The 22,739-nt window shown below is 40.9% G+C and overlaps 1 protein-coding gene across 1 annotated transcript in view; it reads right to left on the bottom strand.

The window, feature by feature from the left end:
* Positions 1-22,739, bottom strand: part of tspoap1 (TSPO associated protein 1) — an 84,312-nt gene that overhangs the window by 11,251 nt on the left and 50,322 nt on the right. The window contains exons 10-27 of the mRNA XM_084730449.1: positions 20,830-20,913; positions 20,611-20,700; positions 19,740-19,862; positions 19,428-19,532; positions 19,187-19,237; positions 18,379-18,411; positions 15,740-15,920; positions 12,839-12,928; positions 12,195-12,400; positions 7,821-7,927; positions 7,623-7,732; positions 6,665-7,540; positions 5,330-5,356; positions 4,979-5,130; positions 4,340-4,801; positions 2,516-2,911; positions 1,417-1,572; positions 286-1,110 (exon numbers count right to left, since the gene is read on the bottom strand). Coding sequence (XP_084586575.1) covers positions 286-1,110; positions 1,417-1,572; positions 2,516-2,911; positions 4,340-4,801; positions 4,979-5,130; positions 5,330-5,356; positions 6,665-7,540; positions 7,623-7,732; positions 7,821-7,927; positions 12,195-12,400; positions 12,839-12,928; positions 15,740-15,920; positions 18,379-18,411; positions 19,187-19,237; positions 19,428-19,532; positions 19,740-19,862; positions 20,611-20,700; positions 20,830-20,913 — 4,074 coding nt within the window. The remainder of the gene's footprint in view (positions 1-285; positions 1,111-1,416; positions 1,573-2,515; positions 2,912-4,339; positions 4,802-4,978; positions 5,131-5,329; positions 5,357-6,664; positions 7,541-7,622; positions 7,733-7,820; positions 7,928-12,194; positions 12,401-12,838; positions 12,929-15,739; positions 15,921-18,378; positions 18,412-19,186; positions 19,238-19,427; positions 19,533-19,739; positions 19,863-20,610; positions 20,701-20,829; positions 20,914-22,739) is intronic.

The raw sequence follows: 22,739 nt of genomic DNA on the forward strand, positions 1-22,739 counted from the left end.
TGAACCCACTGGTTGACAATGAACCATGAACTCAACTAACACAGTATTACTAAATAATCTACTGTATCTTGCTTTATTTCATAAGAATTAAATATGCCACAAAATGTGCTCCTTCACCTCCGTCTGTCCACTGCAGTGATGATGATGGAAAATGTAGTTGCCTACTGAGTGGTGGAGTTAAGTTAACATTCACTAAAGGACTCAGGGTTAGATCCACACTGCTACAAGGAACAGGAGGGGGTTGGGACAAGACACTCGCTGCAGCTGGCCTGCAGCAACATTTACCAGCGGTTCAGCTTTCAGTGCACGGCGGTGAGGAGGAGGTCTGCAGTGCTCCATTTGAGCCCCCCCCACCCACCACTCAGAGCTCATCTGCTCCACCACTACCTCCCCAGAAGGGTACTCCACAGCCTCTTCATTGTCGTCTGTGCCGTACTCCAAGTCAATCTCCATCCTGCGACCAACAGGTGACCTCACAGTGCGTACTGTTTTGCTTACTGGGTAGGGTCTTGGCGGGGTATGACCATAGCTGGGGTTGACTGCCGTGGCGACAGCCATCTGACTCCTGAGCATGGCCTCCCTCCTAAGGCGGTCCCCTAGCCCTCTGAGCAGTGTTCTTTCTTTGCTGTTGAGGGTCGGCTGAGGAGGACAGCGGGCTGAAACCCTCCTGCTGGCAGGACCCTCATATAAACTCATGTCTTCTTCTTCAGGGTAACTGATGGTGTCCACTGTGTCTGCGTAGTGCACCCTGTGCTGCGTCTTAGGCTTGACCTGCAGGGGTCCGTGCCTGAGTAAAGGCTCTTTGGTTAGGGATCTGGGATCCCTGTTGAAGTGGTGTTGGTGAGGGGGAACGTGTGGGTGTGGGTTGGGGTGATATGGATGATGCTGGGATCCAAGGTGGAGGCATTCTGAGTCTCTGGGGTGAGGGTGGCTGGGCCTGGGCCGAGGCTGACTGTGGTGGATTAAATGCTCTTCTTGACTGCTATCTTCCTCTTCTGTCACCTCAGGGATGCTGAACAGCTGCTTGTTGTGACCTGAGGCCTGAGGAGGCAACTTAAGGATCCTCTCAAGAACCTCTTCATCACTGTCTGGAGGGTCTGACTTGCATGACTACAAGGGCCAAAAGTCAAAGCAAGTGAGAATGGGCAGGTGATGATGGGATATAATTTTGAAAATAAGGGAAGTGCAGGCAAAACATAGGACAACCCAGTGATGCAAAGGAAAGAGAAAAGAAAAAGGAAGAAAAAATAAAAAGAATCTCAATCACTCATGATCATAAATATGACAGAAGAAACAAGACAAAGAACAAAAGATAACTTTAATATGTAAGTCAAACAAGTCATTCAAGAATACCTTCACGAAGTGCAAATGAAAGTGTGCATGGCTGCAAAATATATACTGCATTCATTTCTTTACCCTATTAGCTCCAACTGTGTAGCCCCTGGCCTGTGGTTCTCCGAGGTGATCAGAGTAAAGGTCCTCCTCCTCCTCCTCCAGGATGTCTGACAGATCTGAACGGCTGTTGTCTGCGTGGTAGTCACTTGGAGGCTCCACAGCTCCTCTGCTATAACTCTGCTGTAAAAATACATCAACATTCACAAACAAACTATTCGATTACATTTTAAATTCTTATTAGTTATTCCATCAAATATTGAGTAAAATAAATACATGAACTAGTTCAGTAATATTTTACAGATACAATTGCACGCTTAAAAGCTTTACTACAGAATTTATGAGATAAAATACATTACTAGGCTTTCTATGGCCTTCTTCCCTGGCCTGATGCATATACTTCTGATATATACTTAACAACTAACAGCAAATACATCTCAGCTAAATAAGAGTATATTTTAACTAGGGCTTCTGTAGGTTTCACAAAATTAAAGGAACAGTTCACCCCAAAATGAAAAAAAGTCTGCTTACGTGTAAAGCTATTTACCCATTTAGACTGTTGCGGTGTGAGTTGCTGAGTTTTGGAGATATCGGCTGTAGGGATGTCTGCCTTCTATACACCATAAGACTAGACCAGACTTGGCTTGTGGTGTTTAAAGAGCCCAAAAATATATTTGAAAAAACTCAGTAGCAATGTCTCTCTCCCTCTCCCCCTCCCTGATTACTCAGGATAATCCACAGACATCACAACAATCTAGATGGATAAACAGCACAACAAGAAAAAAAATATTTTTTTTCCTGTATTTTGGGGTGATCTATCCTTAAATGTAGGATACCACGCATAAAATGGATAAATGGATTAAAAATTATAAATTCATTTTAATTTCCTAAAACTGACACTTGGACATTTGCACACACATTGTGAGATAAAGATCCCATAAGGATGCTGCTGTAGCTAGCTGTAGTGACAGTGCTGTGCTGCTACCTGAAACTGAGGGATTAAACTCCTGCAGACAATCCACTGTTGCAACAATCCCACTTTTAGTTTATAGGTTTATACTGACTCAGCTACAGCATACATAATTTTTTGTAGTGAAGAGAAATTGAATAAAATGATGCTGACCTGCTGTGTCCTACAGTACAGTACAACTGGCTCCTGGTCTTGTCTCAAGAACTCCTCGATGGACACCAAGCGGGTATTTTCTCTCTCCTCCTCTACCTCTGACTCCAGTGGTGAAGTGCAGGGGGGTCGGAGGAGGTTACTGTCCTGAGGGTTAAGGAGGTCCATGGGGGCTTTGGGTGGGGTAGGGATGCGCTCAGGTGTCCCAAGCTTGGCACTGGGGTCCTCAATGAACTCTGTGATGGATGGGAAAGGACGTATTGTTCCGGGGCTGTCTGTGTCCCTGCGCTGCTCCAACACTGCTGCTGCTGCCGGGACTGGGGCCTGTGCAGGTGCTGGTGCTGCTACTGCAGATGGTGGTGGTGGAGGTGCTGAGGTGGTGGGGGAGGTCACATTAACCTGAAGATGAGAAAGATGGTCAATACATTACTATTTAATTTGCTTTATTTTTCAAGAACAGGGGTTTTCAAAGTCTGACAGTGTGGGCCCTCATGTTATCATGTCAAGTAGCTGTGGGCTACAACTTCAGAGCCTTTTTTAAAAAAAATCCTAATGAACTACAAACCCTAATTGCAAAAAAGGGGGATGTTGTTTAAAAACCTAAAATGTAAAAAAACATGGTGTAACGATTTGCAAATATTTTTTGACCTATATTCAATTAAAAACAGTTCAAAGACAAGCTATTTAATGTTCCATTATTAACTTTATATTTTTCTAAATACACACTTATGATGAATTTAATGCCTGCAACATGTTCCAAAAAAGTTGGGATGGTGGCCATTTACCTCTGTGTTACATCACCTTTCCTTTTAACAACACTCAGTAAGCATTTGGGAACTGAGGATACTAACTGTTGAAGGTTTGATAGTGGAACTCTTTCCCATTCTTGCTTTATATACTACTTCAAGTGCTCAACAGCCTGGTGTCTCTTCATAATGCACCACACATCTTGAATAGGAGACAGGTCTGGACTTCAGGCAGGTCAGTTTAGTACCTGAACTCTTTTATTATGAAGCCATGCTGTTGGAACACGTGCACAATGTGTTTTGACATTATCTCACTGAAATAAGCAGGGACATTCCTGAAAAAGACGTTGTCTGGATGGCATCATATGTTGCTTCAAAACCTGTATGTACCTTTCAGCATTAATGGTGCCTTCACAGTTGTGCAAGTTAACCATGATGGCACTGTTACTGACACACCCCCATACCTTACCTCCCATACCTTTTCAATGTTAAAAACAGTTTTTTTCTTGAGTATTCCACAGACAAATATCTTGTCTTTGTGCTGTATTCAACTGGATATAAGTTGAAAAGGATTTACAAACCATTGCATTCTGTTTTTATTCATGTTTTACACTACTTCCCAACTTTTTTGAAATTGGGGTTTGTATTACCATCTCCTGTTTGTTCCAAAGGATTTGCAGACTGGTTTTCTTTGATATTGAAGAAAACTTAACAACATGGTGATTCTCCAGGATTGTCTGGAGTTGTAAGACCCATCTGTTTTCTAAGATTTCTGAGCACATCCATGGAACTTTAATTGCAATGGACAATATCCATGATGTCCACAGAAAGTGTAAATCACACTGGAGCTAAAAAATTGTTATGATGACTCAGAGAAGGAGTAAGAATTCTGATGCGAACTGCTGCAACGAGGCACTAAGGCATCTATCCCTTTAACTTCATCAATCTATCCATCCATCCCCACCCCTTAACTCTTCCATACCACCCTAGAGAGGCACACCTCACAGTTTGAAAACCTCTAATACAGAAAAACAAACAAGTAGTGGCCTCTTATATGCTGGAGGATAAGAGAGAGGATTACCACTGGTGTAATGGTGGAGGCTGCTGGTAATGTGGCCTCACACACAGCCAAGGCAGCACCAGAGGAGGGGTTGGCCCAGGCCTTCACATATGAGGCAGGTGAAAGAACGTCTGAGTGGAGAGCAAGAGGAGGGTTGGCAGCAGCTTCCACTGTGAGGCCAGTGACGTGTGTGTCTGATGGCAGCATGGAGACTTTGGCAGCAGAGTTCGCGTAGGACGGAGGTGAGGGCAGGTTACTGGAACCTGCTGGGACGCAGGGTAGGGGTGGCACAACTGGGGCGGTGACAGCTGGTCCTGCCATGATGGCAGGCAGCTTGGAGGGCACATTGACTGGAAAAGAGTCACAGGACTCCCCGTGGGCAGACATAGTGCGGACAGTGAGCTCCTGAGCTGCCTGCAGGGACTGGATCTGGGAGGGGCCCAGGAGGGCACTACCGGCCGTTGGAGAAGACACCTCCAGCACCTTGGATAGAAGAACAACAGGCACATTTTTAAAATTCTCACATCACAATGACATTAGAAAACTGCACAGCAGATTACAAAAATTCAGAGACAATTTAGTACATACTAAAATTAAACTGCAGTGCACTACTTGGTTGAAAAGACCATTAAAGTCCCATAGAAAGTGCCAAGTTCTTACCTTTTTCTTGTCAGCATATATTGTGTATCCAGTGACACGAACTCCGTTGGAGGTCCCAGCAGCATCTATAGTGACTGGTAGCCAGCTGATGAGGGCAATCCCCGGGGAGGGACCGTGCTCCAGCTGGACATCCAGTGGAGCATCAGGGGGACCTGCAGGGAGTAATGGCATCACACCACAGCCAACGGCAAGCACAAGATAGAGAAAGGTGCTTCTAATTAATATAGGATCCATATGATTCAGTCAAATGGAAAATAAAACAGTGCTTGGGATAAGCAATGATTATCACAATAGGCACATCGTTCTACCACTAAAAATGTCTACTACTTAAGAAATTTAGAAACCATATACCTGCATTCCCAGGCTGTGGGCATGAAACTAAAGCAAATTTGAAGGATCATTTAGAGAAATACAACTCAAATCTAATATGATATTCATCACAAAGATGTTTCTTACAGCCCTGAGAAAATAAAAAGTAAAAAGAAAACAATGAAGAAAATATCACTTTGTTACAATAATAGAACTGAACATCTTTCTAAATCATTAGCAGGAATACCTGGTCAGTAGGTGCATTAGAGGATGATATCAGTCATGACCAATAAAGTCACCTATTTTCCTTCCCTTTAAAGCAACACATTGTGTGCCAAGATACTGTGGCTGATAAAGGGGAGGCAAATCACAACAGCACACAAAAACACTTCTCAAGAAATACCCTTCTGTTAGAGGCACAAATTTACCAATACTGAATATGGCACTACTTAATTTGGACTACAGGAAGTAACACCTTGGGTTAACATGTAGTTCAGATTACTGCGTTACTAATTCAACAACCACTGCCCAACAGTTCAGTGAAGAGGTGGACAGAACCAGCAGAGGACTGTGGGAACATTTTGGCTATGGGAGGGGTTGACTTAATTGCCCAATTTTTGCCCTCAGTGCTGCTATCTACAACATGTCAATCACTCACACAACAGCCACATGTGCAAATGGTTAGAACCAGGATCATCATCATATCATCCACACAAAGCTTCTTAATAGGATCTCAAATCTCTTTCTTACACACATAAACACACAAACACCAGAGGAAAGATCAACAGCAGAGGTAAATAAAATTACTTGAGTATATTTTAGTTAATGATACAAATTCAGATGCTGTAGTGATTAACTGGGATGGCTGTTTTGTTCATACTGAGGAGTAGATAAGGTTTGAAGGAAGTGCACTGGAAAGTAAGGGTACTTACGCAGATTACTGCAAAAGATTCTAAATTTCAATATTGAGGGTGTACATATGTATTTAATCTAAGTCTCATAATGGGCTCAGCCATTTTATTTCGTCAGTTCTACTTCTACTTCTACTACTATACTAAAAGTACTTTTCAAACTGATGTCCTGTGTTGATAAAACATGTGCATCTAATTACCTAATGGAACCAGCCATTCTTGTACAGTTACAGTATCAGATTGCAATTATTATTTTGAAAAGATTCTCTCAAAAGCTGTCCGAAACCCTGTCATAGAACATTTTAGCCAGACATGTCCTTTATTTACTCTTGTCCAACTTAACAGTTTGAAGGGATTTAATTCTGAATGGGGGAAAAAAATTAGTTTTGATCCACAGACTACGTGTAAGAGTTAGCGTGGCACCTTTGGAGAGCATTTCATATCAGATAAAATACTAAATCCTGACCTGCCATCAGTGTGGTGAAGGTGATTGTAGCGCTTCTGTGTTCACGTCGCTCCACAGGTAACTCCCATGGCGTGCGGTGCGGCCGTGCCTCCACTTTTACTGTGTACTGCAGGCTGGGCATGAGGTTATTGAGGCACAGCGAGTAGCAGCCAGCCTTCACCAGCTCACACTCCTCCTCGTTCAAGGACACAATGTGCACATAGTTACTGTTGCTGGGCAGCCAGGTCAGGTTGGCAGAGGTGGCGGTGATCCTCTCCACGCGCAGCTGCGTGGGTGCCACACAAACATCCCGACCGACCAGCAAGCTGCAGCGCAGCTGGTCTGAGAGGCCCTTTTCTGTCAGGCTCTGCACTGACACGCGGTAGGCCTTGAGGTTAATGTCTAGCCGCTCCAGCACCGCTTTGGTCTGAGACCCGAAGGGCACATTGAGCCGCAGCTCCTGGTCCACATACACATTATAGCTCCACACATTGCCCCACCCAGCCGGCACCAACGGAGGGTCCCAGCCGATGATGATGCTCTTGGCAAGCTGCTTGATGAGGGTGAGCTTACGTGGGTAAGGCACAATGTCCACTCCCACCTCCTCCAAATCCAAGTCCAGGCCGTTGGTGAGGGGGGCTGGGACAGCCAAGGCCGATGCTGAATCTGAGGGGGCTGAGGCAGGGCCAGAGGCTGCGGGGGCCTCTGTCCTTTCTGAGGCGCTGACGCCCACATGGAGGTGATGCTGGTGGCTGGCACTGTGCAGGCTGCTGTCTAGCAGGGAGTTATGGGACATGTCCCCAGTCTCTGGATGGTGAGCACTCATGACGTCGTCATCTGACACACGTTCCACAAAGTTAGAGGGGACCAGCCCTCTTCGTCCATCCATCAGCTCACCTGGAAGGACCCACAGTAAAATACTGAGTATCATGTAAAGACAGAAATATGAAATATACAGAAATTTATACAGCAGACTCACCTTCATAGAATCCATCATCATCCATGTCTCCATACACATATATGTACTCCCCAGCAGTGAGCGGGAGCTCCACTTCAGGGTTGTCATTGGGGCCATCATATGGATTGTAGCTGTTTCAAATTAAGTATTTTTTTTTTTATCACATATTAAGAAACTGCTGACATAATAGGCCAACTCTTTTCTTAGTTAAATACAAACCTGTATCTTGCAATGAAAACCTGAAGCTTTGCTGCTCCTCTGCTGGCTGTGTAAGGTGCCGGAGCAACATCAATGTCCAACTCCTCCACTTCACTGGCAGTGTCCACCTGAGAACACCACGAACACACAGTCAAATCACCCAGACCAGACACTACTTGGAATAGTGTCTGAAAAAACTAATTAAAAACTGATTTTCAAAAAATGATTGTATTTTTCCAACACAGTAAATCATCATGGAGCACAAATGGAGGAAATTTTATTCAACATCTTGGACAAACAAGGATATATTTCTTTTCTTTTTTACTGTAACATATTGCCATTTTGCTACTAGATGTGGTGTTAGAAGAGTACACATTTTAAACATAAAAACTGTTGAGCAAATATGATCTAAAGGCCATGGCCATTGATTGGAAATAACTGCAGTATTTACTTGACTACAATCTGGCAGAGAAATCTAACATTACTTAAATTTTCTGGAAAAAGGATGGCTTCTCAAGAATATATTTTCTATAAATACAAATTTACTTCTGACTACTACACATAACCACTCAAGGGAAAATACTGTGCACAATATTCTTATTATATAGTGAGTTGACTCACCATATAACATGAGAGATCTCTTGTGTTTGATTTCCATCCGTTACACACAATACAATAAGTAAGCTTGTATATTTATAGCTCCCCGTGAAAACCTTTTTAAGGATAATCACTTACAACTACTACTGTATAACCTTCATAATCCACAGTGGTGAGTGGATTATCTCACTAAATATGAGCTTTATTGAACTGTGTGCAGACGAGAGACCACCAACCTGTCTGTCATGCGAGACCTGACTGACTCTTAGGAGACAGGAGACAACAAAAATACTAAATCGTGGCAGCAGCAGATACAAAGAGCCTCTCTTATCAATGAGCAGAGGGAGCTTGAGCATATTCAGTTACAGTCTGTACTCGCGTGAGATGACAGGGAGGTTAAGGAGGGCTTTTTAATCCATTTAATCCACACAATCGATGTGATCGTGCATGGCTGTCTTGGTAATCTTGATGAGCAATCTGCCTGTCTATGTAGAAACAAATAAAGCAGAAGAGCTGCAGGCAGCAGGAGTCTTGCAAGGTGACATAACATGATCACAAACCTAAAAACCAATTAACATTAACCTGCCCATCAAATGCAGTTAAAGAGAAAACAAAACTGGCTTGATACTGAGAATGGCTAGCACTTTTCAATTGTTGTAGCCATTTGTTTCAAAAATAGAATTTTAAGCCAGACATATAAACTGTATATTGTGGGAGGTGGCATACACCATTATTGCTTTACTTTACATGCTAAGTGTATATATATATATATATGTATATATATATGTATATATATATATATATATATATATATATATATATATATATATATATATATATTTATACATATATATATATATGTCGTAAAACATTATCACTGCATTAGAATTAAGTAATTTTTCGAGCAGCAAATTACTATATCACTATCAACATGACTAATACTACAGTGACAGTCCAATCACAATTAAGAAAAATAACATATTTTAGTGCCTTAAAAAAGAGAACCACCTGAAAAATAAATAAATTAAGAAAATCAGTATCCGTTTAAGTGTATGCAATATTTAGATTTTTTTTTTTTTTTTTTTCAACTTTACTGTGCTGTCAGACAGCCTTTACCAGTGGGAAACCACTGTTAAATAAGCAAAATATCACACTCTCATTCTACCAGACTCTCCTGGGGAAATCTGTTATTTTTCCTTACAGAACACAGGAGTTGCTGGTCTACTGTTGCCTTGATCTGTTAGTTTGTTTGTGTTATTGTGTGATTTTGGTAAATCCAAACTAAGGACAAGGCGTAACCTTTAAATACACTGAAGTCACACAATAACACAAACAAACTAATGGAGGCAGTGGCAGATGAGCCACTCCCTTGTTCATCCAGGTAAAAATAACTAACTTCGCCAGTGGAATCTGGTTGAGCAAGAGACTGATATTATAGTGATACTGACTTAATATAACAGCAGTTTGCCATCAAAAAAGGGTGGCCGATGGCAAGGTAAAGACGTGAAAATATTCTAGATATAACACACACCTTTAACTGATATTACTTTTTTAGGTGTTTTTTTTAAGTGGCTAAAATACAGTTTGCTGCTGACCCCATCCACAGCAGTACATTGTTTAGTGTCCTACACCAGTACCCCTGCTGTTTCTACAAACTGTGGGTGTGTCGACTGGCATCTAATGTAGGTAATACACCAACTACAGATAAGTATCTTATACAACCCCACTTCAAATAATCCAAACTATGCCTTTAAACCAGGGGTCAGCAATTATTTTTCATGGGGGGCCACATGAGAAACTGATCAGGCTGCTGTGGGCCAGACACCAATGATATAAGGTCCTAATAATGGCCAAATCTATATTTTTATGTGTATATATATGTTCTATATACTGTAGGACACTTCTACTGTTGGTCACCCTTTCTAAATTAACATGTGATGAATTGTAGACTAATATTTTATGGGCAATGTCAGAAACTTGATGTTTTACAGTGTACCATGCAGGCTGCATACAGGTTGTAATGATAGTAGCAGCAAAAGTAGAACAACAACATAAACAACATGGATGTACAACACTGAGAGAATAAAGTTACAGTTTCATATAAAAGATACAGTTCATTATCATTACCAATGAACACAGCACGGACCCTTTCAAAATAAAGCTCTGATGTTGGCTTAAGTTCAAGTAAAATGTTATTGACTGTCTTTGTTAGTTTTTTTAATTTTTGCTATTTCAATGATGGCCTTGTGGGCTGCATGAAACCTTCCACCATGCTGCATCTGGCCCACAGTATGTCAACCTGCACAGGGACTGCAGATGAAAGCATTTTGGCTGAAAAGACACATTTTAATTAATGTGTAGGGATGGGAATTGAAAACCGGTTCTTGTTGAGAACCGGTTCCCAGTGTTTCAATTCCTTGGAATCGTTTGCCAATTTTGTAAACGATTCCCTTATCGATTCCAGTGGGAGCGAATGACGTCACCACGGATGATGCAAATACTACCAATATGTAGAAACATTTTCACACACAGCATGCGATAACTTTGAATGAATGCCGTGTTTTCAATCTGCTCCAGAGTGAATCTCAACCCAGCAGCAGTGGCAAAGTTAGCACATCCTCTGCTATTAATACTAGGGGTGCAATGGATTGCAGTTGATCCGTGTCCCGTACGGATCGCCCTCTACGGTTCGGCATGCATGTGATCTGTGGACCACATGTGAGCGTCATAGTTTTGCTGTCACTGTTACTTTTGTATAAGTTATAATACCCGAAATCTCAATGCAGAGTTGCAGTGAAAAGACAGGACAGATGCTGCTGTGTGCAGCACATCTCTGATTTAAAAGCCGTCACATCACCTTGAGTGAAATCCAGACCGTAACTTTTTTCACTGATGTAACTATGCTATCACCAAAGAAACAGATCATAAAACTGTGATGTTCATTAAAACTTTGGTGATATCAGCTGTCTTAACTTCTACACAGCTCCTCACTGGTGCAGCTCTGTCTCACCCCGTCTGTGACACAGTGTGACTGCTGATTGATTGATTGACTCATGACTTCTAACCAATCAGATGTGCTGTGCTGTAGGCGGAACATTGAGCCAGACTACAGAGCGTAGTTGTAGTAGTTGATCTAATATATGTATAGTATATACATAGCACAGCACTGTATAAATTTTAAGTTTTTAATATATTACCATTATCATTACTATTACCATTATTATTACATTACATAACTGTGGTGATAATTACAGACAGACAAAGATTAAAGACAAGTGCAATTTTAAAATAATTTAACCCTAATCCCACCACTTTTTTCTTTTTTGCTGATCTGAAAAATGATCCGATCCGTGACTCAAAACTGATATGATTTGAACCGTGAGTTTTTTGATCCATTGCACCCCTAGTTAATACTGCAGGTAACTAACTAACTAACACTGCCTATCATGTTAGCACCATTTGCCTCATTGTAAAACCTGCTATTACTAACTGTTAACTGTTAAGGTTAAATGAATGCCTTCTCATGCATTACATTTAGATGACCATGACGAGAGACAGAGTCTGACTGGCTCAGAGGCTGGCAGTACTCACTTCAGTTCACGTCTAGCTTCCTGTTTGTTCTCCTTTTTTCTAAATGAGAATCGATAAGAGAATCGATAAAGAACCGAATCGTTAAGCAGAATCGAAAATGGAATCGGAAACATAAAAATCTGATCAATTCCCATCCCTATTCATGTGTGTTATTAAGTATTAATGAGTAACACGTGAAGTTACAGTTTACACCCTCATGTCTGGTACCTCATGTGTTGGGCTTGATTTGTGCGGACTGAGGTGGGTATCAGACTTGGGGGTGAGGTGTGTGGTCTCTGACTTGCTGGAGGAAGAGCCTGACTTGCTGACACTGATGGAGGGCAGCTCTCGGTGCTTGGTGACGGGCGAGCGCTCCACCCTGGACAGTCCTGCGGCGTGAGGGGTGGCCCCCATCCGCAGAGCGGCGGCCACATCTAGCAGGAGGGAGAGAGGAAGAGGATAATACATAATCCATGACTTTAACAGACAAACCCCAGCCCTCTCGCTAGTTAAACCTGGTTGAATCCATGAGCAGCTAGGTGGGTGGGGTCACTGGTTGACATGCAGGAGGCTCAAGGTTGAACCTGGCTGATTAAACAGTGGAGGAAAAATCCCGTCTCCATCTGTCTGAGGTCAGAGGTCACACTACCTTGTGGCACTGTGTGTCACACCAACACTGTTAAGGGGCTTAACTGGTTCATTTCTCACTGCAGCCCACAAGCTCCGACCCTCATGTGATGGTGAGCGGTACAGGCAGTGTTGGACTGTGACAGTGTGGGTGAGATGACATGACAGGTTAGGACATGCCATGCTTTTCTGACAGTGCTAACACATATCATGAGTGACGGAGAGAGTACCGAGGAGATCATTACCCTCAGGGCAGGAGAGAGTGTCACCTCCCTCGAGACTCCAGAAGGCTATTTCACCCAGAGACACCATATCCCATGAGCCACCAGTGCAGTCTAAAACACATGAACAGTGTAGGACAAAGATTTTGAATACATTTGTGGGATACAAACAATAGGAAAGATATAAAGTAGATTTAGTCTGCAGGAGTTTAAAAGTAAACTACAAATAATGTATCATCCTCGTGTTAAAAGCTGCATCTCTGATGGGACAGTTCAGAAATAATTCTGGATGCTTTTGAAGGCATTTTGTCCAGGAGAGGACTGATGCTGTAGGTCTGCATTTCCCAAGCCATTCTATGTGCCAGGGCTCAGTTCCTGATAAAATGTTGTTTGAAACTGAAAGAATCCAAAACCATCAACAAATATTATACACTATGAAAGTTAAACTATGGTTAGTCAGTCATTCATTTATATATATATTATTTTGAAGAAAGACAGGGTAAAGCAGATCTCTTGACTTTATTTCTTGCTTTTATGAGTCAATCAGGTGAAGCTGACTTTAAATAAAGATGGCTGTTGACACCACTGTGAAATTGCAAATTAGCCAAACATTTTTATAATATACACTTATATGTAGATAAGCATTTTGTGGAATTTACAATTTAAAGGTAGAATATGCAAGATTGATTGTAAACACACCGTTCAAAGTTGACCCCTCCTCCCCAGCTCAATAACAAGGGAGAGACATATAGAGTGAATTAAGCAAGGGGCTGCTGGTAGAGAGAACAAAGCAGTGAATCAAACAAATAAAAACATCATTTTCTGATTGTTTCACAGCAGTTATATTTTAAAATATAAATAAACACGCCCACCCCTCACAATGCTGGATTATGTGTGGACTAGCCAAAGCCATCCTCTGTGTGTGTATGTGCGTGTGTAAAACTCTTCCTGCAGCTCTCACAGACAAAGAGCTAGGGAAATAGACGGACACACCGCTGTAACCACTGGTCGCTACATTTTTATAGAGTCCTGACCACAAAACCTCCTCAGAAATGTCCTGAACACAGCAAAATATGAAAAGATAAGAAAATACAAATGGAACGCAAATTTATTCTTTGATATTTTTAGATTTTTTTTCTCAAAATTTCAAATATGTCTGAAAGTACACATTTACACAAATCCAACATATCAATTGCAAAGATAAATCAGCCTAATAAAATTTTTTACAACACTGACAAAACGCTATCTTCAAATCTTCTGTGTGATCATCTGAGCTTGCAGACCTACTTCACCACTGTGTGGCACCTATCCAATTACTGAAACATACTGGCCAATTACTTGTATTATTATGCTAAGTGCACAGTCGCTCTTGGATCATTTTGTAATTATACAAGCAAGAGACTGACATATCCTCCACCCCAGAAACAAACCATGAAAGTGCAGAGGGTGAGGCTAACAAAGCTAACATTAGTAATGCTAGAACTGCTGCTGACTTAGCAGCCACGGGCACAAGCAAGAGAAATGTTGTAGGTGGTTTCTGCTCATCTCTCTACCAGCTAAGGGGTCCCTGGCCTGATAAACACTGAGGACCTCTGATTTATGAGTCTAAATATTGTTTTTCAGGAAAATCCTGCATATTGTGCCTTTAACCAAAGCAATTCATTTCTTTCACCTGATTGAATACCTTTTAAAGCAGGGATGCACCGATACCACTTTTTTTCAGACCGAGTACAAGTACAAGCACTTACATTTCGGAACTTGCAGATACTGAGAACCAATATGAGTACTTAATAATGCCATTACAGTTCTTACAATAACTTTAAAAACACGTTTTATTTTCATCAGATGTTCTTCAATTTCTAAAACAAACAAATCATTGTTGCTGTTTCCTGCTGCTAATGTAACCATAGTTACTATACACATTACATTTTTAGGTTATTTGTAGTAAGTTACTTTACTGATTTTGTGATCCTTATTAAGCTGTGCAGTTTACTGTGTATGTTTCAGTATAATAATTTCACAACATTATTATGGACTTGAAGAATTAAGTTTACTATTATAAATGATGTTATATATGATAATTATTTCATTATCATTTACAACATTTTAACTAGTATTTTAATAACACATTTACATGTGTAATATTTCAGTTTCTTCTTCATGTCTCTTGTCTAAGAGCTAATTAGTTCCTACCTGTCATTGTTTATGGGGGACAGGTATGAGTGTGGTACCTGCTGTGAACTTCAAAGAGTGAAGTTCCGTGTACTGTGCTGTCAGGACATTTTGGTGAAGAATGTGTACACAAAGAGAAATTGTAGCAGCCTATTATGAAGACAAGAGAGTTACAGACTTGTGGCAGTGGTGTTTTTTCTTCACCTTCGGATTAATTAGTCAAGGCATTCAATTTAGTTTGCACCCGCCGGGACTTATTAGACGGCAACTGGCTGTGGTCTACAGGTGCACTCTGTGAGGTTGTTTCAGTTTTACATGCACAGTTTCCAAAGTCGCTGTGGTCATTAGTGGATGATGCTGATGAAAACAAGTGTCTCGCTGATGATGAAGATGTGACCAAAAAAGAGGATAAGCATCAGCAAACTCCTTGAACTCTATGTTGTGTTGGTTCTTTAGATGTTTGCTTGAATTGAGTAGCTATTTTTAGGGACGTTGTATCTGTTGTGGGGTTTCGGAGTAGTTTTATGAGTATGAATGTGAGTACGAGTATGTGAGGACAGCATTGGACAGATACCTGATGTTGGTATCGGTATCGGTGCATCCTTACTTTAAAGCACTAAATATCACAAAAAAAGCTAATGTGCAGCTAACGAAAGAATCAAACATGAGCAAAAGCCCAAACAGCCACTATTCTTTTTACTGTATCGCATGTTGTCTTCCTATGTGTTAGTACATCATGGTTGCTGGGCTCACCTCGTTCAGAAGTCAGGCCCACCCCGTTGGTCAGAACAGAGAGGCTGGGATTGTTAAGGAGGCTAGAGCCAGCCAGGTCCACCTTGGAGGCCTGCAGTCGAAACTTCTCCAACTCTTGTGACAGCAAGCCAAACTGTTCACTCTGGCTGCGACATTTCTCCTCCAGATCTCGTACCTTTGACTACACATACAGCATGACAGTGAAAACACACATTCAGTTAAAACATAGTATTTAACCAAGTGACTTTAATCCACCTTTCAACACTATTATATAGATCATCAATTTGTGTGTTATAATTCATTTTTGTTATTAAGTGTGAGCTTTTTTAAACACAAAAGCAACTGCGTTTGAACACAGGGGTGTGTGTTTTAAAGTGGATTTGTGCTTTAAGTAAATCTTAATTGTAACACATCAGTCATGTGGAAAGATCTAACCCTTGTGGGCCCTATTTTGGTGGCAGTGCAACGACCAGCGCGCTGACTGCTTAGTATTTTCCTCAGTGGGGGTTTCTGGCTCAACTTAACCTACTTCCAACATGCAGGGAGAATGTAAAACAGTCTAAAGATGTCAATACTCCAGAAATACTTGTTGTATACAGCACAACCTACATGATTCGGCATGTGTCCTTAATCAGGGTCATTAAAAAACACATTACAAATAACAATTAAATAGAGTAGGTATAAAGCAGAAAAAACATGCAATACAATCATATACATCCACACACATATCAGGCAATAGAGCACCTATGGAGGTAAGAGAGGTAGCCTCTCTGCCAGTGTGGGACAACAATAGACCTGAAGCCACAAGCCACTTGTTGATCAACAATAAATAAAGTTGTTCTATCTACTACAAGTGTTACTGGAGTTTTGACTTCTTTAGACTGTTTTCCTGACCTTGACCTGATGGCCACACCATCTGCCTCTAGCTACAGATATGTGGGGCTGTGTGTTCCCAATATGCCACTCTGCACCATGTAGACAGCAACATAATTTCACAGAGAAGCTGATTCTTTGCTTCTTGAGCTATTGTCATCATTAGCCCAGCGATGTGACTGAGAGCATATTTGTGAATCACCACACCCTCCAATCTATACTCAACATCACCCAGGCCGTTTGAACTTTGTGATGCTGCACATGCACAAGCCAAAACAACAGCTACGCTTTGGAGATGCCCAAATTGCATGTGTGGCAAATACAGCACTGAGTTTGTTGTTGCACTTGCACAATTTAAATAGGGCCTTTCTAAACAGTCAGTGTCATGCAGAAACCTTTTATGCCTATACAGCCTATGGAACAATGGAAGATGCTGTTTTTTTCATTTGACAAACCCAATTTTACATCTGATCTTGCATAGTTCTGGTTATTCTGGTGGATGGACAGATGGAACAACACAATATTGTAAACATACAGTAAAGAAACTGCAATATAAGGTCAGGTTTTTGCAAGACAGACCATATAAACTGCTATTAGCTTCACACAATGACAAAGAATTACAGGTTCAATGGAAGGAAAAGATACTGAAATAAAGGTGGGTAGCTTCCTGGTCAGATGGGAAACAGGAGTAAAGAGCTGGAGGGGTAGCATAGCTTTTGAGAAGTTACTGTATATGCTGAACTCCTGTCTTATATTGCACTGACTTTAACAAAGCCACTCAACAGCAGGGTTATTTGAACACTACAGAGGTTTGTCTCAGCACCACTGAGTTTCTATATGTGGCTGATTTCACTTCAGGTTGCGGTGGGAATTTCCTGGCAGGCTGATCTGACAAAAGCCTCTGCACGAAACTGAACAACATTTCCTGTTAGCTCTCACCTACGCAGAGCCTCGCCTGCAGTCACTGGTTATCTAGCTACACTGAGCTGGAATGAATACTGCTTCACAAACAGCAGTCCAACTCAGTGATGTGTTGGGTATACACAAAAGAAGCCATATCTAGCCTCATGTGAATGGCCTGATTTACCCACCTGATAACCTAAAAATTTGCAGCAGCACCACATGGGCTTTTGTGACCACATATAGAATTTATGAAAGACTGGTTTACAGTAATTGCTGCAAGGCTGCTACTTTCAATTTAAGAAGATGTGCAAAACACAAATGATGTTCTGTCAATGAAGGATCTGGATCAAACTAATTTGGGTTTGGTGGTTCTAGTTGCAGGGGCGAGGGAAGATTTCATGACAGAAAGATGAATAATTTGGCCCAGGAGGTCAAGCAGTACCTGCATGCAGTCCAGTGTACTCTGGTTAGCAAAGAGATAACACAAAGGAAAGAAAAGGTATACCAAAGTAAACACATGCTTGTGAAACAATTAATCTGGCAAAGACAAAACATATTAATAAAGTAGAAACATAGCAGTCATAAGTCGTCAAGAAAATCCTGTCAGAGCCAGAATCACTTGGCCTCAGCAGCCAACACCTGCCTTTTGAGCAAACACAAATACTCTGTTTAATCTTTTGAAAACTGTTTTTAGCAGATTGCAAAAGGCAGCATGTTGACTTGGCAGCAAAGCTCAGGGTCTCAGGAGGGAAAGATACTTTCTCTTGTGATGCTTTGGGTTTAAATAGAGACAGAAAGTGAGAGAAACGAAGCAAGAGGAAGGAAACAAGCATTTTTAAAAAACTAGAGCAGCTATACTCTACCAGCTCCCTCTGCAACACAAGCTGAGTCAACTCCTAAAATAAAATACACAATTCATTAAGGAACAAAATTGACAGTGTGAAAAACAGCACACATATATAGTCATTAACTGAGGATGATGAAATTCTTGAGGTTTGGTTGTTGGCTCTGAACTCTTTTTTTCATTATTCAACACAAGCAGCCAATCAGACAGATGGAGACTTCAACTGTCTTCGACTGTCTGGATTCATTTTGAATTCAAAGAGCGTTACACTCACACTGAAAGCAAGTACAAACGTCACACAGCAGTGGAGGAGCCATCTGTTCAAACGGTTTTCAGGGCCCATGAAAGGCTACACAAATACAAGTAGAAGTATTTTCTGCAACTGTTCCTCTGCCAGGTGTTTAGATAAGAATAAAGAACCCACTGTACTGTGTGTCCACGCTGCTTCTTTTGTCTACTCAGACCAGGGAGCAAATTAAATATTTAGACCCTTTATGCTTGGTATTACAGAGATAAGAGACACCTTCAATAATGAATTAGATTTGATCTCATCAGACAGGAATTCACTGGTGCGAGAGAGACATACTGAGGAAGTCTGAACAACACTCTTCTCTCTGTTATGGCTGACTGAATTATGTTTCACTTTCTTCTATGACTGCAATAAACACCTTTGCACCTTTGATTTTTCTTCTGGTAAGTCATTCTAAACCCATGAAAGCAACTCAGGGCTTTATTGTGTGGCAATAAAAGCATTGCATGGGATAGTAAAAATCATTTATTTGCTTTTCTACTTGCTGAGTAGTCACAGTAGCGTAATACACACTCACCTCCAGCATCTGAACCACTCCCTCATGCTCCCTCTTGGCAAATAACTGAGCCTAATGATTAAAAAGACATAAAAGTGACATTAGTTGTTTGCTCATAAAAGTCTAATTCACAGCACAGCTTCATTTGATGCTTCATTGGTGCCCAAAGGTTGCCTCCTGCTGGACAAAGCCCCCCATTCCCAAAAACAAGTATATTGTATTTGTATATTATGTTAAGTGCACAAGAGGCTGTGGTTCTTACCCGCTGTAACCGTTTGATTTCATCCTGTTTGAACTTAAGGATAGCCAGTGCCTGCTCATGTTCCAATTCCAGCTGCTGCCTTCGCTCGGCGACCTCTCGCATATGCTGTTCAGGGGACAAGGCAAAGAAAGACATGTTTATTTATGCAGCACATTTCAGACACAAAGGCATTTACAAGTGCTTTAAATAAGCATAAACATACACAACAAAATTAGAGAAAGAGAACAGAATAGAGAACAGAAAAAGAAGGGATTTTTTTCACGGTCAGGAGTGAAAATGAAAATAAAACACAGAATCTGCACCCAGCAGTACCTTTAGGACCTGCTCTAGGTTCTCCAGTTTGGCACGGAGTCTCTGGTTCTCCTCGAGAACTGAACTGTGTTGAGCGGTCACTTCAGAGAGATCTTCCCTCAGCTCCTCATTCTCAGCCCGTGTCTAAGAAACAGCAGGTTAATTATATATTATATTATAGTTTTCATATTTTTTTAGCAGTCCTATTAGTTATTTTTGAGATTTACTTCAACTTTATGAAATGGAAGACTTCCTTGCTTAGCCTACTGGGCTCCTCTCCAGTGATGTCACTGCATCGCCAGATCTCAGCATTAAAGGGATAGATATTTGAAGTGGGATTGTATGAGGAACTTAATAGTCAGTGTATTACCTACAGTAGATTGCAGCTGACATGCCCCAGTTTGGAGAAGCACAAAGGAGCACCAGAACAGAAGCTTAATAATGTATTGCTGTGGACAGGGTCAGTAACAAAACGTATTTTAACCACTTAAAAAGAATATCATTTTAAGTGTTCACTATATTTTCACTGCTTGACTTTGCAGATGTCACACAGCCTTTTCCAACAGATTCAGTCATTAGATTAACCAAATATCACTCTCTGTCTCTCACTCAACCAGAATCCTTTTGCAAAATCAGTCATTTCACCTCACAGAACACACGAGTCGCTGGTCTACTGCTTCTTCTATCTGTTAGTTTGTTTGTGTAATTGTGTGACTTTTGTGAATCTGAACTAACCTTTGTAAACACAGAAGTCAGACAATAATACAAACAAGTTAACAGTCAAGGCCATGGTAGACCAACAACCTGCATGCTTTGCAAAGTAAAATTACTTACTACGACTCACTTTGTAGAAATAAATGAAGGAGTTCAACAGAGGCAGGGTGACACTGACCTGGTCGAGCAGCTGTACCTTCCTCCTGAGGAGATCTGCCTCCTCCTTTAGTTGCTCATTTTTTCCTTGCTCATCCTCAAGCTGGCTCTCCTGTTACCAAACCAGAAGACAACATTCAAACAAAGCTGAGGAAATCTATATTTCCATTGTAACATAATGCTTACATCAGACTGGCGAACAACCGTGAGATTGAAATGCTGTAACAAGAAGATTGCTTACCAAATCCAGACATCTCTTCTGTCGCTTCTTTACTTCATGCTCAAGGTTTTCACATTCTTTTCTCTTCTTGCTCAGCTCACTTTCCTGAACCGACAATGATAACAATAAGCAAAGATAGTTACACTAAATCCTTCTTTTCACGGTTTCATGGTTTTCATTGTTCTTTGCATGATTTTAAACAAAACAAACTCTCAAACAAAGAGCAGGATATACTGAAACCATGAAAAACAATCTGCAATATAATGACAAATGATCTGTATTCATATTTTGTGTTGCAGAATACAGTGGCTTTAGTTTCCATATTGACCTCTGACATGGTAGCAATGAGGAATTACAAAGCTTAGCATCCTTTAATTATTCTAAATGCAGCTTACATGCTGGACCAGCACAGGAGAAATCAGCTTATTTCAGCATGGCCACAGGACCTCAAGTATTACCACTGCAACTGTGTGTGGGGGTGAGGCTACAGAACTGACAGGCTAATTGCAGACCACCAGCAGCTGATTGGAAGAGATACTGTACTCTCACCAGCAATGACACAGCAAGACAATAATGACAATTAAACTGCAATCTGTGGTCTGATTTGCTTGATTGTGTATCAGCCACAGCAATAAAGGCCTGAATAATGTGTATCAAGCAAGGATTTTCTGTTGTATAGTCATTTTGTTTCTTCTTTACATTTTCCTACATCTGTGTTTTTTTTATTCTAGGGTTGGTGGGGAGGGTGTTTTATGGGTCTTTCAAGCACCTAGAGTAAACAGCTGGCATGAACATGAAGGTGATATTTTGTGTATTTAGCTATGCTAGAGGTTCTGAGGCTGTACTTAAAGTCAAGATGAAATGAAAAATGCCTTTTTTAGATCACATCCCCGGTGATACTGTGCACCCATTTCACAATATATAGACCCCAAATATAAAATAAAATAAAATAAAATCAATTTCTTTGTATTCTCAGATCAAATTGAATCCTGTTTTCTTCCTATAAAACAAATTATGGCATGCTTATGTGGGCTTGAACCAACCAATTTAATCCAATAATATCATGACACCCACCCATTAATCAAACTGCAATTTTTAGTGGCACAGAGCGAAGAGTCACGTAGCAACAGCATGGTACATTGGGATATGACACACCCACTTTTCAACATTTAAAATCAAATTCCCGCTGTCATGTTCCACCTGCCTATTCTGTTTTACTTGGAAATACATCATCATACAGATTCTAGATACTCTCAAAATGCTGTTTCATCAGGACTATGAGCACAACAGTGCTATGAGCTAAAGGCTAACATCAGCATGTGAACATGCTCATACTGACAATGCTAACATGTTGATGTTTAGCAGATATTAATGACCTGATAATAATGTTGATTGTAATGTAGGGCTGCACGATATTGGAAAAAAACTGTCATTGCGATTTTTTTAACCCTGCGATATATATTGCAATATGAAAAACTACAGGAATTTTCACCAGATGACTTGAATAGCACTTTATGTTATGCTGCACTGCTGCCATCTTGTGGACAATTAACCTGCACTGATCTTGTGACTCACTCCATATACAGGGGCGTGGTCTGCTTTGGTAGACTGATTAAGAACGATTGTGATTGGTGGATCGCTGCACGCAGTGTGTGTCAGGTACCCTTGAAATTAGATGAGAACACGTTTAGTTCATTTGCCTCCTACATCGCAGGACCTGCAATGTGACTATTGCACACACGTACATTGCGATAACGATGCTCAAACGATATATTGTGCAGCTCTACTGTAATGTAATTTCTCAAATAGGACTAGGTGATATAGACAACATCAAATATCATCATTTTTCTGACCAAATACGTCAATATCATATTGTGACAATATTGCAGGGATGACTAATGTTGCTTTCACAAAATATTAACACAAGATTT

This window comes from Lutjanus erythropterus, chromosome 11 (assembly GCF_056507025.1).
Source record: "Lutjanus erythropterus isolate fLutEry1 chromosome 11, fLutEry1.hap2, whole genome shotgun sequence".
In the NCBI taxonomy this organism is placed as follows: Eukaryota; Metazoa; Chordata; class Actinopteri; order Lutjaniformes; family Lutjanidae; genus Lutjanus; species Lutjanus erythropterus.